Source organism: Armigeres subalbatus, chromosome 3, assembly GCF_024139115.2.
Source record: "Armigeres subalbatus isolate Guangzhou_Male chromosome 3, GZ_Asu_2, whole genome shotgun sequence".
NCBI lineage: Eukaryota > Metazoa > Arthropoda > Insecta > Diptera > Culicidae > Armigeres > Armigeres subalbatus.
This window is the reverse complement of record NC_085141.1, coordinates 2752532-2770582: the sequence shown is the minus strand read 5'-3', so window position 1 is coordinate 2770582 and position 18051 is coordinate 2752532. Positions and strand designations below refer to the sequence as shown.

General features: G+C 38.6%; 1 protein-coding gene across 1 annotated transcript in view; it reads right to left on the bottom strand.

Annotated features, from left to right (window-relative positions):
- Positions 1-1833: 1833 nt before the first annotated feature.
- LOC134226467 (acyl-CoA:lysophosphatidylglycerol acyltransferase 1-like) overlaps positions 1834-18051 on the bottom strand; it is a 38932-nt gene continuing 22714 nt past the window's right edge. Inside the window, exons 2-8 of the mRNA XM_062707259.1 lie at positions 14866-15529; positions 14552-14760; positions 14273-14487; positions 4333-4469; positions 3963-4270; positions 3716-3897; positions 1834-3653 (exon numbers count right to left, since the gene is read on the bottom strand). Coding sequence (XP_062563243.1) covers positions 3390-3653; positions 3716-3897; positions 3963-4270; positions 4333-4469; positions 14273-14487; positions 14552-14760; positions 14866-14888 — 1338 coding nt within the window. The 5' untranslated portion in view covers positions 14889-15529 and the 3' untranslated portion in view covers positions 1834-3389. The remainder of the gene's footprint in view (positions 3654-3715; positions 3898-3962; positions 4271-4332; positions 4470-14272; positions 14488-14551; positions 14761-14865; positions 15530-18051) is intronic.

Sequence of the window (18051 nt, the reverse complement as noted above, 5' to 3'; positions counted from 1 at the left end):
CGTACTCTTTTTTCTTCCTGCGGTGGGTTCGTTTTTCGGCTGCTCTTGCTTCCTTGTAGCGATCTCTATTCGATCGGGTACCCGACACCAACATCCGGCTTCTGGCAACGTTCTTCTCGTCTGTCACTCTCTGACACTCCACATCGAACCAACCCGTCCTGGGTCGCCTCTGTGCAGTGCCTACCACTTCTCGTGCTGTTGTGCTCACCGCTCCATGGATCGACTCCCATAGATCGTTGATGTTGTCGCTAACGTTGATTGCACTTATCCGTTCGTCGAGCTTCTGGCGGTACTCAGCCGACAATCGCTGGATATTGTAACGCATCGTTCGCTGTGATCTTTCGTTCGATACAGTTGACAACCGTGATCGAATTTTACTGACAACGAGGTAGTAATCATACATACGACTCACCTTTTGGACTCATCCCAGGAGCAATCTAGCTTCCCTAGCCGAGTGGAAATTGTTTCGTTGGGAAAAGGGGTTCTCCTTTCTGCCGCCTACCGCTGCCACCGTGTCACTTCGCACTTGGTTTCTTAAACGGGGAGGGATTCCGACAAAGTCAAATCACGAATTTCCACAAGTTTACGATAGGCGCGTCTATAGTGAAATTTTCACTTTAGATTACTATAGTTATTCTCAACACTGTCTCGGGAATCTTCAACCACACTATCGCACTATGGACCGGTAATTTACACTACACCTATAACCCGGGTTATAGAATGCTGCGTTGTATTCGTGAGATTTGTCAGTGTATATATTAATGATTTTTTTTACTTCTTAATGGATATTACGCCACCGTGATCCTCTGAGTATGAAGCAGGGCGGATTGTTTTACTCCAACACCTGTGCGCAGATGTTGTTTCTACCCTTACGTATGGTCTGCTCGACCCAGCCCTACTTTCGGATATCTATCTGAGAAGCAGAGTTGCTAAAATCTAAAATTCTAAAATCTCATCGGCGACCATACGTGAGTCAAATCCCAGCATAATCATGGCCCAGAGAATCGCTCATGATTCTAATTGCGATTTGCATCATTGCATGATTTTTACGTGTTCTTCATTGTTGGATGCATTGAATTATTTTTTTTTTTCGCTTGAAACAATGGCTGATAAATCCATATGTAAACAAAACACACGCCTCGATTGCGTTTTGAGGCTTTTTAGAGCGAAATCATATTTCGGCTAGTGAGCGAAGCGATGCTATTCTGTTCGAGATGCTCTCAATACAAAATCGCAAACGCGTTAGCTCGCGCATGAAGCCTCGATGATTGAGATTTGAGTATGATTCTACTAACACTGCTAAGACGATATTAAATTGAATGTAAAATTAATGTATACTTCAGACCTAACATAAGATCAAGGACAGTACTGTAATTTCTCATTTTCAATGAGAGATGTCACGCGATATTTACATATCTGCCCCTTTCAATAGCTATAGAAACGCGAAGGATGAATGGCATGCTACAAAAATCTCAAAAAATATCTGTTCCGTGACAGGGCATGAAAGTGTGCAATATTCGATTAATTTTTGTGTTTTTACCACTTTCAACTCGGTGAATTAAAGGAGTATGATTAGTTTATCGACTAGTCGCTATCCTTTGCATATATCTATTAAAATAACCTAGAAATTTAAATTTTAGAATAAAGCGCAACATCCTTTCATGACTGCCTTTCATGCGAAATTGATCAAAGAATCCACGATTCTTTCATTTGGTCGCCTGAAATAGAAAAAGGCGCTTTGCTCTCTGTCTTATGACGATCACGACCTTTTCCAGTACTGATCAAGGATTTTCACAACTTTCAATATTCACAATACACCTAGACGCTAAACGCTACAATGAAATGACATTTTATTCTTCCAATAATTCTCACTTTTCAAAAGCAAAATGGGAAAAAGGAACATTGTTACTGCGTTCTACTGTTTCTATTGTTGAAATGTGTCATACGGTTTAAATGATTGATAACGCAAGGCGTTTCAATCTCAACGGTAAACAAAAGCACTCTTGGCCAAAGTAGATATAATAAAGCTATACTGCGCGACTGCGCCCCATCTAACCCCGGCTGTTTTTGTGGCCTTATCTACACACACACACACATTTCAGTTTGTGCTACATTTACTCCAGTAATGTGCGCAAATCAAATAAAACGTCGAATTTTTTCCCCATTACCAATCGAGATTAGCCCAGAGTTCTCAGAATTCAACTCGGTCCTTGCCAACTGTAAATAATTTCCTGATAAGATGCCCATCATCAAATATTTATTTCTAAAAAAAACTTAACACTTAGGGCAAAAATTCAAATTATTTTGTCTTTTTCAAAATTTGATGCATAAATGCATTTTTGCTTTTCAAAGAAATTTTGATTCAATTCTGAGATCAATCAGCCTAAATTCTCTGATAATGGGGAATGTCCGAACTGTCACTGCTAAAACGATATTTGTCCTATTCATTCATTCTCTCGCATACAAAATCATCCACATTCGCAAATAACCGAGTTTCCCTTCTCTTGTGTCCACTAGTTAGAGAGTCACCATTCACTTCCTTTCAGACATGGGGAGGTCTGTTATTATGTAATCGATCCGATTTTATGCATGTTGAGTTAACTCAAGAAATTCCTAGAAAATTAGTTGTATTTACATTTTAATAGACTAAAAGTTTAAATAATTGATTGAACTTTCAGAAATAAGAAAATCAGTACTTCAGAAAACGGCTTTCCTTCTTATCCTCTATTGGATTGTAACTTGTTTGTAAAACTGCCTGTTTTGTTTGTATCTTGCTGTGTCCTTACATACTACCACCCATCTAATGCTGAACTGTTGTGTGTAACTCTTTGTTTATTGTTTTTGAGCTTGTTAAATAAATGTGGTTTTATGTTTAACATTTGCACCTCAGAGTTTTTCAACTTTTCTGAAGCTTTCTCAAACTAACCGATGATTCGCTATATGTTATCATCAGGTGTGTTTCGGGTTTGTCAGCTTTGTAAAAACGATTGTTGGCTTCACACATATGCTATTATAATTTATGCACCAAGAAAATTATTCCCTCTTACGGGAGTTACGTGTTCTTTGAACGGATTTAAAATAACGTTTCTTAAGAAATCCAAAAAAAGGATAATACAAGAACTATAGTTAGAATAATTAATTTGCTGCCGCTTCTTGTGAATGTTGATTCAGTGGGGCCACCGATTTCATAAGATTATTTGCTGCTTCTGATCCTGTGCTACTTATAAACATTTTGTGTCACTCAATTGAGCACTCCATAAAACTTGGTATCGTGCGTTCGTTTCAGCTCTGATCATAAATATCTGCTAAACCTGTCTTTAGTCTTTGTTAATGTGTTTAAATGATTCTCACTCACCTCGTCGCAGGTTTGACCTGACCGTTAACGGAGCTTAGCTATCATTGAGAAGATACACGTACATAACATTTGAGTAATTGATAAGCATTAGTATCAACTGGTAATGGACGTAAGTGGAGGTAATGAAGAACAGATGAATTAGAAGGAACCGGAGCAGATCCTGCTGTATCACGGTTGGCAACATGGATGATGATCCACACGGAAACATGCCGGTTCGGTAGAACTCATCAAGCAGTTTCTCTTTCTCGATGAACCGGTCGTACAGCCACTGGGTGAGAGATTCGCTATCTCGAGGAACCTATATTAAGTGTAATGGTCTTGATATTGGTAACTGAATGGCAAATTATTGTTATGACTAACCTCTGAACTACGATATAACCTATAAAATAAATAAGTCTGGCACGGATTCCTAAGGCCGTGCACGATGTTTGGTAAATCTAGTGGCTTCCCATTGGGATACCCGATGGTAATGTCTAGAATGTACTCTAAACAGTCGTTCATCTTGCCGTTTAACTTAGTGAGTGGTGAATCCTTAAAACTATCTGCAAAGATTACATGCAACTCATTATACTCTTCAGTCCAAACAATCCCAAATGTCCCTACTTACCACAGTCATCGGTATTTATTGCTTCACTATTGATAATGGTACTACTGCTGTTGTTTGTGACATCGTACTGCTTTGGTTGATGCTGCTGCTGTTGTTGCTGTTGATGGTCTACGTTGATCAAACTACTATCGAACCCATCGGTGACGATTGACATCGTATTGTCCACATAGCCACTATTATTCATGATCTTGTCCTCTTCCAGACAGGGTGAGTCTAACGAACCGAGCACATCTACGATCGTTTTCATGGCACCAACCCGAGGAACCGTGACATGGTTCAGCGTTGGCAGATTATTCTTTTCTGCAAATCTTAATTCGGAAAATACAGAAAAGTTATAAATACTCAATACACCAGAGCGAGATCCGCTCACCTTTGACTAACTTCTTTCCGCTTGCGGAGGAAGCCTCCCTCCGGGAATAGCATCATCCACTTTCGCTGCCGTGGAATGTAAGATTTCCTGAGATGCGATTTAAGTTCCAATAATGACTTTTCTCGATTAGATTTGCCCTGTTCGGAGAAAACGCAGATAATGAATTGCAATTAGAGCTAATACGAAAACTAAGAAATTGAATGTTGTCATAGAAAGAAAACCCTAAAAGCTAAAGCATTTGAGTGAGATTCTCTTAGGTTGTTATTTGTATGAAAATCGTATTTTGGCCAAAACTTCTGATCCCATAGTCCGATCTGGCCAATTTTCAATAGAAAATAATGGGAAATGATTCCTCGTCGAATTCAACCTTTTGAAAGCAAATCGGTTTATAATAACTTTATGAAATATGAATGAGTTTCATTTTGCGCACATACATACACACACAGACATCCTCTCAATTCTTCGAGCTGAGTCGAATGGTATATAACACTATGGGTCTCCGAACCTTCTAGCACAAAATCGTCTTTGAAGTGAACATATATAGCTTTTCGTTACATCTCGCTCGTAAATCGCTGTCTTCAAGAGCCCTACAAAACTAAATGTTGCTAATGCTAGGAATTGCTTCGTAGCCACCTGTTCCGTTGGGTATACAATTTTTTTCTACCAATTTCATCGATAAGTTTTTTTTATCCCTAATTCCTAATGCACGGATGTATCTAGTATGTATTGCAACCTGCGGTTGTCATCCGCACTCCCACCAATTCCCGCTGTAGTAATTAAATTGTGTTGGCTCCGTATTTTTCTTCAGTAACTCCTCTATTGCTTCCAGGAGGCGACCTTTATGAAGATTGATTGGGTGTAATCAGCTCGTCGAGCTGAGTCGATTGGTGTATAATACTGTGGGTCTCCGAGACCTATATAAAAAGTTCGTTTTCGGAGTGAAATGATAGCCTTCCGGTACAACTTTGTTGTAAGAGAAAGGCAAAAATCATCAACGTCGGGTAACCGAATAACAAAGCGAACACTATCTGGAAAAGTGAGAAGTGCGTTTGACTTCTCACTTCTCGCTCCTAATTTCTTACTCCTCACTGTGAATAGTGAGAAGCACGAAGTGAGAAATGAAGAGCAAGCAGTAAGAAGTGAAACATCTCACTTCTCACTTTGCACTTCTTACTGTTGACAGCAGTAAGAAGTAAGAAGTGACAAGTAAGACGCTTCAGTTCATATTTATCATTTTTCTTGTCACTTCTTACTTCACACTTCACATTTCTAGCGTCTCACTTCACACTTTTCACATTCACTATTGTTCAGCCAAGCGACATTTAGGGTCATATGATCCGTTCGGCCGAAGAGCCGATTCTGTCAAACGAAGCTTTCGGTCAAACGACGGCCAAATGATTAACTCGGTCAAGCGAATTTATCAGCCAAATGACATTTCCAAACATGCGACCTGTTCGCCCAAACGACCATTTCAGTTAAACGACATTTTCGGCCAAAGAATTTATTCGATCAAACAAATTTTCGGCCATATGACCTGTAAGGTCAAACAAGTGAAATAATACGTCTGGACGGTCTGGTTTTAACAGTGCACTATGGAAAATTCTTATACAAATCTGTGACCAAAAATATCTTTTCAATGAAGACTGTTTCTATGCAACATATATTATGTGAAGAAACATTTGAGAACTCTTTTTTTAACCCTTTAAGGGCCACCAAAAAACTTTATACGCAGAACATTTTTTTTTTCAATTTATTTTTTTGTATGTTTCCAATACAGCATATATAAAATAGCAAAAAAAAACATATTTCTGGTAATAATGTTTTTTATTTTGTAATCATTAGGCCGATACAAATATTTAAAAACAATTATGTCTCCCTCCCCCCCCCTCGGTTTTTTTGGCCCAAAAAAAAATATTTTGGGGGGGCTACAAAAAAAAATCGGGCGATTTTGAGGATTTTCAAAGTACCCTTTAACAAATCCGAGGAGTTTTATTGTTTTTTTTTTTTCATTTCAAGGGTTTTTTTATTGTACCCTCCCCCTTGACCTTTCGGAGACCAGTAGGACATAATTTAAATTAAATATTTGTAACGGCCTTACGAGGTATAGTATAGAGAATAATAGTTTGATTGAAATTTGGTCGTAAAATACCACACTGGTCGCTGTCTACAAGATCCATGATAGTTCTAGATTTTTGCTTTGCATTTTTAGAAACGGTTTTCTTGTCATCTTCCCTTCAATGCAGCATACGTAAATTGCCTTGATACCGCATGGATGAATCTTGATCCCGTCCGCTAGCTCATGTCTTTCTGCTTCAAAAATTGCCTCAGAATCACAATGTCCTAAACGTCTACACACCTCGTGAATACAGTTCGGATTATTACTTCTGGTTGTTGCTACAACTGAGCTGCCTTGCTAGTTCCATCTCCTTCTACAGGATATTTACGGCCATCAGCCACTACTACTTCACTTGGAGTTCCAATCCTCCGTGGCCCAACGTTCACGAACAAATTCCAGTTAGCACAAATATGCCAAGATGCACCCGAGTCGATTATCCATTCTCGAACAGAATGTGTTACGGCAAACGCAAAAGTACCTGCTTTTGGAGTCGTCACTGCTTGTGCAGTTCGATGTGGTCTACGGGCTTGAAAGCGGCTGAATGGCGGTTGATAGTTGGCTCAGGGATGGCGAGGGCAAGAAATGCTCGTTAGCGGCCGGCTTGTAGTCTATCGAGGGACGGCGTAGAGTGGCTTGGTTGGCGGCGGCTGTCAAAAGACGATAGCGTACCATGGCTTGGACGGCATCAAATGCGTTCGACACTGTCGCCTTGACAACGATTTCCGCTTCGCAGTACCGGGCAGTCCACACGATCGAACTATCAAAAAACACTTTCAGTCAATTTGGCAGAGAAATCTCTCATCCTCCACTCAGTACTCACTCTCGCTATATCCGCCCACAAAGCTACTAAATTTCGCATTTGTTCTGCCTCATCACCTGTTATCATTGCTTTTGGTAACCATCGTCACCGTAGCCAAACGAGCGAATTTTTAAATTCCCGTTGATTACTATCTGAACAAAATTTAACCCTACAACCCCACAACAATTACAAAAAAAAAATTACCGTTCGGTAACACAATATTGCTGGTTTTCTTACTCTGTTTCAGAACTTTATCAATCACCTTTTGCTTCACCAGCTCCAGCGTTATCTCATCTTCTTTGCGACAATCCAATGCGGTTGTAAGCGTACTGAAGGACTTGGGTAGACTTTGTAGTACCATCATTACCTCCTGGACACGGCCGATATTCGTTCCAGCTTTCGCAAGTTTTTCAACCAATCGCTCCATATTGTAGAAATGCTGCTCGATATCTTAACCGTCTTTGAACCGCAGCTGATAAAAAGTCCATCCTTTGAAGAAGGAGTAAAACAGTCCAACCTTTGAGAAAGAGTGATGACATTGTAGATTCTCCCAGGCTTGTTTTGCTGAAGTAGTGTTCCGCATAAGAACGTGTTGCTCTTTTCCACTAGCAGTCCGATGGTCGCTCTCGCTTTTTGATCTCCCGAATTTCCTGAATTTCCTTACGTTTGCGCTATTTCCACTGGCGGTTGTCCTGGGTCTACGAATCGCTACAGGTCCTCTCTCACTAAAAGCCAGCTCAACGGTAAATTTACAGCTGCCGTAGTTCTGGTTGTTCAGCTTCTCAACTCCTAGACGATCCATTTTCAATGAATCGCCTGCTTTGAGCATGCTTACAGCGGCACACTAGGAGTTAACTTTCTGAAATCAGAATGGCGAAAGACATCTAAGGTTCAATTTTTCAAAATTAAGCACCTTCATCGGAAAAATTTTTGGTAGGCGTAGTAGCGGACATCTTCCTACATAACTGGTACCAGTGCTTTTCAGAATGATAAGACCACCCTTGATTTTCATGTTTTTTTGCGACTTGAATGGAACCACCCAAATCTGTTGATGACAACCGATGAATATTAACACAAACACACACACAAACCACTGAAAAGGGATGTGTTTGTTTATTCGCGTCGTAGAAAAAGGGAAAAAACAGTAAAAATATATCTTTTCAAAAAGATAAATCACTTGGTAATGTAACACCTTGATTGCGTTTTGTGTTAATTAACCATTAGTTTTTAAACTATCGAATAGTTCTGTTCAAAATGGGAAGGCAGGAGGGATTGAGTGAGAAAGAACAGGGACAAATTCTGGCTTTCATAAAGACTGGATGGGGAATCAGAAAAATTGCCAGAGAAATTTGACGAAGTCGCTGTGTGGTCCTGAATTTCCTGAAAAACCCTGCGTCGTATGGTCAAAAAAAGAGTCTAGGAAGAAAAAATTTGGGGTTGTGTACAAGACACGACCGCTTGACGTAAACTACGTAAATCCAAATATAGTACACTAAAACAATGATTCCACTCTGTTTAGAAAAGAAGGAACCATCCCACCGACACCACTACCTAGCTTTAGCAGCATCTCCCACTCTGTGAGGGAGTAGGGACCCCACTGTCTAGCAGCTGGGCCACCCCATTTATACACCCGAGTTCAATCATTGATAATACCCTGAAAGTAGGCAATTACCAAGGATTGGAACGCGCTGTATAGGGAATGTATGATGCATAAAGAACTAAAATTTTCAATAGTTTAGCGTTGATAATCAAAATTTTCAATACTACTGGCAAATTAGTGGAGAGTTTAATTGATATATTAATCGATTGATATATAAATCTTTAAAATCCATTGAAAGATAAAGGACCCATTAATGTTACAAATCTCACATGATTTCGTGACGGTCCCCAATTTTTAAATTTTCATTTTACACCCTGTATCCGAGTCTTCCCCTTAGACGTAGTTTACGTCAAAAAGAAATTGTCTGCTAGAGAGGACATTTTTGCTCCGTTTGAACTAAATTTCAAAAAAGTGTGAATAATTGTAGTGAAATTAGAGAAGCAGAAGTAAGAAGTTTTGTAAATGAGCCAGTTACTGGTGGATCTGGGAGCCTGACCGACAACACGGAGACCCTCGAGACCTGACCAAAGGAGACAAATTTGGTGAGATCGTGAAAATTATATTTTTGATACAACTAGGGGCAATTTTCTTCACCTACGCTTAACTCTTAAAGTTGAATTATTGTATTCAAAGAGCAGAGTTAGGAAGAAAAGGTTTGCTTTCATAATACGCTTACATTTTTAATTAAAAACTAGATACATTTTATGCTTCATGTGGATTTAGTTGGTGTATCATGTGAAAGGGTTCTCAGTTTTCTGTGTGTCGTCCCAGCCCGAATCCACATGCAAGCGTGAACCAGCATGCGCAACCAGTGAGTATAGTTTTGAGCAGGGATTGAATCCTATAGAGAAAGAGCAAGTCTCTCACTTATCATCTCTGTATACATATACGATATGTAGCATACCGCGAGAAACTTTTTTCGCAAGCTGTCATGATAAAGGACTGATTCGGAATTTTATCCCATTATAAATTTCTTTTAGAAAGCTTCAAATGTGGGGAGCACTGGCTCTTATGATGCATTTTAACTTGTTCTACACAGCTGTGCAGTAACCAACACGAAAGGAGCGAAAACAAAGCAAAAATCACCATTTTTCTTTGGGGGCTGCCTATCCGATTCTGTTTTTTCGCAATTGTATACAAGTTTGATAAATTTGTTATCATGGCTTGTTATGATTCGGAACAGTTTTTGCCTCTCTTTTATCGTTGTTCGTTATCTATTAAGAGCGATTTCTGCAAACCCTGGTTTTAAGCGCTCCAAAACGCCAATGTAATTATTAAAAAGTTAGGAAACTTAGCCACTCTGTTATTGTTCGCAGTTGATGTTGTTTTCTTACATTTGAGTCGTTTGGTTAGAAAAGACGGTACAACTAAAAATGTTCAGAGACTCTTTCATTATTTGATGTAAATCAGATATAAACAAAAAAGGGCAGAAAGCAAACACAAGTGCAAGCCATTGACGATTGTGAAAAAAAATAGAAGTTAATTTATGATTTTGAAATCCACGGAGTCAATGTTTGCGGTCTCCTACATATGCTGTTCACACTATTCTCAAACTAGCTGGTACATACTTCATTTTTATATTTTTTATGAATATTGCTTTTTCTTTTCTTTTTCTAATGCTAGTGATTACAGGTATATTTTAATTATATTTAGTAATCTTAGAAACTGTAAAAAGAATTCAAAGCTGTTTTTATTTCAATTAAAACCTGCAGGCATAGAACTTCATCCCGAAAATTAAATAGTATCTTATTAGATCGCTTGAGTGCGAAACTTTAGGCTCCGCTTATTCCACAGTTGCAACATTTAGGCACAGAAAAATCTCTACATCAATTAAACTCATTATGATCCACATGTTCCTTATATTTACTTTAACCATCATTATATGCCATATTTTAAATTTATTCTTTGTGTTCAATGTAATTGAACGATATTTATCATTAGCACTATAAAAATTATATGGTAACAGAATATCTCTACAATTCTTCTGTAATGTGAGTATGGTCAATATGTTTGAGGTTTTCTACAATTTGAAGATGATGTCAGCTAGCTACTGACATAAATTATTTTGCATATTTCGGTGATTTTCAGTGAAATTCACCGAGGTTTCAGCAGCGGGAGTGGTTATTTTATGATTTTCTGTGAAGGAAATATCGTTCAACTGCCAAAATCACCTAAAATCTATGAAATTATTTGCCAGGGATTTGTTGAAATTTGAGATTTCGGTGAAATTTCACAAAAACCTGCGATTAATTTTAAGTGTGTACATTGTTTAACTGTTCATGAAGTAAAAACACTCTCAAAACTAAGACATTAATGCTGTTTTTGTTGAGCTAGAGCATATAGCACCCCTTCCCCCTTCCCCACTCAACTAAGACATTAATGCTGTTTTTGTTGAGCTAGAGCATATAGCACCCCTTCCCCTATAAATTATAGTAAATGCAAGTGTGTGTTGGAAATAAATTGCGTTTCTATGGGGATAATCACACGAAAAATATGGAACTTTTGTAAGTAAAATTGTTATATTTTCATCGTCCTATGAGTTTTCGATTGTTTTTTCATGGCTTTTGTTTCTTTTCTTCTTCGTTCCAGAGGGCAAGTAATGGCGCTTGAACCTAGGTTTTTATGTACACTGATTGTCATATAAGCCTTCGTCATGTTTTCATAGTAATCTGCATGAATTCATACGAATACATTTGCCCATCAGTGTATAAGCCAGGGCACTAGACTAAAAACTGTGTCCCATCCCAAGACGTAGAGGTCCCAAGTAGTGACTTTAATCATCTTAGCTATGTCACTCCCAACGATTCAACAACCACCAACTAATAATGTAAACGGAACGGTTGGTACGAGATGTCCCCGTTTTATGGCTTACATGTGAAATCAAGTTGAGAATTGATTTTCACAGTTATATTAAACAACGCTGCACAGTAGGCCTGGCCGTTTTTATGTTTGAACTACATTTGTGATGTGCTTCAAACGTAAATAATGACAAGAAAAGTGATGGACGTAGTCGAGTCTATTACTTTCCAGGATTCTTTCACGAACTGGCTGTGTATGTGTAGACTAGACTAGACTAGAAAAGAAATTGTCTGCTAGAGAAGAGCATCATGTCGCGAGCAAATCATCAAATTCCACGAAGAGCTGTTCTCAAATTCGAGCCGAACTCTACTTACATCTATTTCGACTGTTTGGAGGACTTTGAAACAATCTCTAAACATTTCGCGGTCGAAAATGAATAGTGCTCCTCGTTTGGTAACTCGACACAAGGAAGCTCGACTGGAATTTGCGCGCCGGAACATGTCACAGGACTGGAAAAAGGTAGGAAAAGGAACTTCAAGGTGTTATTCAAAAATGAAAATCTTTAGAAGTTTAACTATTTACTTTTAATATTCTTAATCTTCACAGATGATATTCTCGGATGAGAAAATATTCAACCTAGATGGTCCGGATGGGTTCAATGGCTATTGGCGGGACTTAAGGAAGGAACCACGATATTTCTCTAAGCGAAACTTTGGGGGTGGATCTGTGATGGTTTGGGGTGCATTTAGTACGACCGGAAAATTGAAAATTCAGTTTGTTTTGCACAAAATGAAAAGTTCCGATTACATAGATGTCCTCAAAGCCAGTTTGCTACCCGTTATTCGAAGGAGACGCAAGGCAAAATTGATTTTTCAGCAGGATAATGCCAGGATCCATACCAGTGCTGAGACAATAGCGTGGTTAAGATCACAAAAAATAGATGTTTTGGACTTGACTTGAACCCGATTGAAAACCTTTGGGGTATTATGGTGCGGAGGATTTATGCTGAAAATCGGCAATTTTCATCAATCCAGGAGCTCAAAACCGCCATTCTTCAATCATGGGAAGAAATCGAGCTGGGAATACTGCAAAAGCTGGTCCAAAGTATGCCGAGCCGTTTGTTTCAGACAATAAGCCGTTCTGGAGGTGTCACGGATTATAAGATTACTCTTGTTACTGTTTGTTACCAATAATACAGCAAGGAGTGTAGGTGGTCGTATCATTTTGAAAACATATTTTCTTAAAATATGTTATAATTACTAGTTTTAAGAACCAAATAAATGAACTTGTTACCTTGAACAATTATTTTTCATGTATTTCAATATGCCATTTGAAGAAAAAAATCGGAAAATAATCTTTTCTCTTAAAACTCACAATTTATGGGTGGTCTTACATTTTGAAAAGCATTGTAGTTCTTCAAAGGTTCCTAATTTTGAAAAAACCCGCGTTAGATGTCTTTCACCATACACATTTCTGACGGTTAACTCATGCTGGTTATTTGCACACATACGATAGCGCCGGAATGATGGCAGCGTCTGGTTTTGACAGTGGTTGGCAAATGAATGATTTTTTTATAAAATTAATTTACACAGGATTCTGTTTTCACACGATTTTTTCGCTCATAGCTGCTGAGGAAGGTGCGGTAAATGCAAAGTGGATTGATCCGTACATGAAATCACGCATTCATACACCAAAACATTTGAAAAATATTTGAATCTCGTGATTCATTCGTGGTTCAAATCTGCAGAAAATAGAACTGAGCGGTATAACAGTTTTAAGCTTTTGAATCTCGACTGTTAAAAAAAATGAATCTTGAGCCACTGCTGGGAAAGTGCATGATTCAGATTCATATTCAAACTGACAGCCCCGAACGATTTCAATCACTGCTGATTTTACTCTAAGAATGACTCCTTAGAATTGTCGCACACACACTTTCACTAGAACATTGGTTACAAAATGGCGTTAAAACAGGAAGTACTGCGGCGCGCATTGAAAATTTTTCAAAAGAAACAAAAATCATGGGAAAAGTACACGGTCGAACATTTATACCTCATAACAGAACTTCTCAGGCTAGCAAATCTGATGTTACTAACATTGGGCAAACGGCTTCAAAGCCAGACGTGTTGTCGGTAATGCGAGAAAACGGCGCGATTTTTGTTCTAGCTGAAGTTTTTTAGATTTCGAATGGTTTTTCAATTAATCTAAATTAGCTGTTATAATATAACCATTTGCGTATATCATTGCCATGTTTTTGGCAATGCAATGACTTTCTACTTCAATCAATGAATTAAATTAGTCATAGAAAACTTGAACCTCATTTTTCTCGGTTCAGCATTGTTGGTTTTTCGACCCTAATCATATGTTGCTCGAGATTTAATCGTTCACATATTGCGAATACACACATTCATGATATAATACATGAGATACAAACTGCTACAAAAATAATCGGGAGATGCTCCGAATGCGGAAACTCCGAATAATTTTATTAGAGCTTGTCAGTATGTCGATGATATTCAAGTAACTAACACTATTTGCATCGTTCAATTAGCAGGATACAAAACATAACTACAGATATTTATAATATGCTTAGAAGGGAGAAAAAAATGACTATGCACATAATACTCACCGATGCAATGAAAAAATCCTGATGCAGCAAACTAACCGCTCCAAAATTAGTATACTTGAACATTCGATCCATGATCCACATAATGTTCGGCAGCACCCCTTTCTTCACGTTGAACGCCGCCATCAGCAGTGGCACGTCAGAGGTACTCTGATGGTTGGCAATGACCAGCGTTCGTTCGTCCATTGCTGGACTGATATCGTCACCCAGTTCTACCACTAACATAAAAAACAGGATAAATAAATGACCGTCGTTCATATCATTCAGCAGTCGAATACATACAATCATACCCAGCAGACGAGGACCACATGGACACATTCGCCAGCAGCCAGTGAAACAGGATCCCTTCAATTTTGAAGTAGCAGCTCTCATTGATCTTTTTCAACGGCAAAAGCAAAAACATCCATACCAGATACGTTGGGACGCAATAGATGTTGTTCACTATCACAAACACCGTTCGGAACAAGGCCCTTGGATATTTTATCACCTCACTGCCGAAGGACATCCGGTTTCGCAAAAAAAAAGAACAGAACATCGAATTCCATTAGGTTGTGGTCTTATCAAATCGTAAATTCATACTCATTCACAAATCTTACATTAGTCCACTGCAGGAGGGCATCGCTACTGCTACTGAGCTATGGCTGATAACCTTGTTCCAAAAAAGCGTTCTTTCGGTTGCTGATTAAAGTTCACCCCGAAGCCTCGTTCTCGGACTACTACCGCGTAATTCCCGTAAATTAAGTTTTACAATCGTTTTGGAAACCGATTGTAATTCGCGTCGAACGTCGCCGCCGCTGAGTCACGCGTTATCATGCGATCAACAACGCTACTCTTATCGCTCATAACACCCCACACCGTGCCGCTCCCACTCGCTCATCCACTCAGCACATACTGCTTGTGATTCCGGAAATAGCGCCTACTTCGTTCTACGCCTTCTGCTTATTTACAAATACCTGCTACGATGATTGGTTGCAGCACAGTGGCAACTTGGATGGCAATGCTTTGCGGATTGTGCCTGGTTTATCGGTCCCTGTAATACGGTGCCGAGGCGGAACCTCCGTTCCGATTTTGCTATTACCGTTGTTCGGATGCGACTAATGAACGAGTTCGAATTGGCGATGGGACAGAGCGGCATTCTATGTCGCACTCGCCCGCCTCAGGATTAAAAAAAATGTAGGTCCTGCGACGCCGTTTGTCCTTCCGTGTTTCGCGTGTCGCCTCGCCGCGGTAGGCAGATTCAAGTCAAAAGGTTATCACCACCTAATGAAGTGAGATATTCCAGCCGTCGGGATAGAGCAGCAGCGGGAAAAAAACGAGAGAAAGAGAAATAACAAAGTGAGTAATGAAACTTTAAAATTGTAAATATCGATTATTCATCGTTGGATGATCAGAGACAGCCGGTGTGTGTGGTCAGAATAGGTCAGCGCCTGGATGTGGGGTACGCCAATCGAAAATGATTGCGCCGGCTCTTCACGTACGTGATAGCAGCATACATGCATGACAAACACTTGCTTCGCTTGAAAATAGTTCTTCCTGTGAAACATCACAGGCGGGTCGGAGTATGTGGTTTGTACGCTTAAACGAAGGATATTGCATTAGGTCACTATCTTTCCGGAGCGCTTAATCACCCTTCTTCACATGATGGCATGACACACTATCCAACACGTGATGCATTTGAGTGGGTGGATGCGATTGGTAAGCTCTCGTAGGTACGAAAAATGTGTAAACCAATACACTGCCCCTAGTCGCATAAGCGTACCATCCCAGTTGTCTTCAACTTGAGTAAAATGCCGTTAAATTTTTCTAACTCTAAATACAAACAATTCTAATAAATTGATAATACACTTTTTGTACACGGGTGGGTTTTAGTTGATATCGACCTTTAGCGTTGATGAAACTATGAATTAACCCCATGGAAAAATTCACAAAAAATCAAAGAAAATTCAGGTGGTATTTAAAAAGCTGCGAAAAGTCAGGTTAGCCGGGAAATTGAAGAATACCAACCGTGTAAAAAAATATTGGGTGTACCTGCAATCTTTCTAAAAATTCGGCATAACATTTTTATCTGCATAGGTACATTGCTATGGAACTATTAAATGGAGTATAATTGTATTTGTGTTAAAGTGTATCAAAATCTGGAATGTGACTGTTATGCGAATAATGTAATACAAGATGGGACAACACAAGTGGATTTTGATTTTTAAATTTCTAGAACAAAGCCTATTATTTTATCAGTTTTTCTCAAAGATGAGGTCATTTTATGCTTATCTCTGGAAGAAAATCAAAAGCATCAAAAATCAAACATTGGCTTGCTTCAAACGTTGCAAAAGATAAGATATGGATTTTTCAACCATTAGCATTAATAAAAAATAATAAGAACAATGGTTTTGAATGTTTTTGAATACTTTCTTAAACTCATATTAATTCTTCTTTTGCTAATGCAGGTGGGATAGAAAATTTTCAAATAATTTATTTAAAACGCAAAACTCACCAGTTCCCTTAAAGACTTTTCTGGGAAAGGTTGATGTTCTATTTGACAGACCATGCATCATTCAGCCATCATTTTCAAATAACAGTTTTAACTTTAATTAAATAATTAAAAATCGAGCGGAGGGGGACAGAAGAAAAAATATTCCGATTCGACATAAAAAAAAACCTTTAAATAACCTTTAAAAAACCGTTAAATAAAAGTTTATATAGAATTCGACAATTTTTAGAGTATGTCTAATTGACAGGAAATGCTTTGGATTAGGCCCTGTCTTTCTGTTTAAATGTTGTAATAAATTATGTATGTTCACTACATTTATCCAAAAATATTACCAGTTTAATAACAGTAACATTGTTTTGTTCAATCATTTTTTTCGTTCAATAAATTACAATTGTTTATTCTTTTATAGATTTTTCTATTGCTCTTTGTAATGCATGGTATATACACATATTAAACATAAAAGACGAACATTTGCCGGAATATCAATTTACACTAAACAAACCAAAAATTTCGCATGGCTGAATGATGTCACCTCGGTTTATCATTGAAAAAAAAACAAACCACTAGACGCTAGAGGAAGTACCGACCGGGTAACAAATTCCACCTTTGTAGATAAACGTCTTCGCTTTCGCACTCGCACCTGCTCAAATTGACGTTGATGATGGACTGTTGTGTCAGCAATAAATCATACCGGTTCAAAGCTCACGTTTCAATCGTCTACTGCGGACAGATATGGGACTTCCTGAACAAAATTCGGTGCTGATTAGCGCCACGCAATTCGCTTTACTGATATCCACATGTGAATGTGAATATGTACTGAAATTGTGGCGCGACTTTCTCGTGTTATCATACGGAACTAAAGATTAGATTGGCACATCAACATGGGAATCCTTTACTTTTGTAACTTCTTGCTATGTGGTTTCTCTATTCATCGATCCACGATGACAAAGACAAAATAGAAAGATACCAACAAGCCAATTTTTTCCGTCCTCTTCGCCAAGCAAGACGAGTCAATCAGTATATCGACTCGAATCGGAATGTCATTCACCGGCGACTAAATCCATCTACAAACAAGCGCGAAAAAAGAGATAAGATTTTTTCTTACTTGTTTGATACTTTGTTTTTTCCTAGAATTTCATAAATTCGACGCGTCAAATTCCTACTATTGTTTCTCTAACGTTGGTTATTTTATAAACTACAGAATCTAATTTCGAATATACGTCGCTTACAGTTTTAGTGAACAGATTGATGACGCAGTTTTCATATAAATAACTATTTTGTCGCGTGATCGATT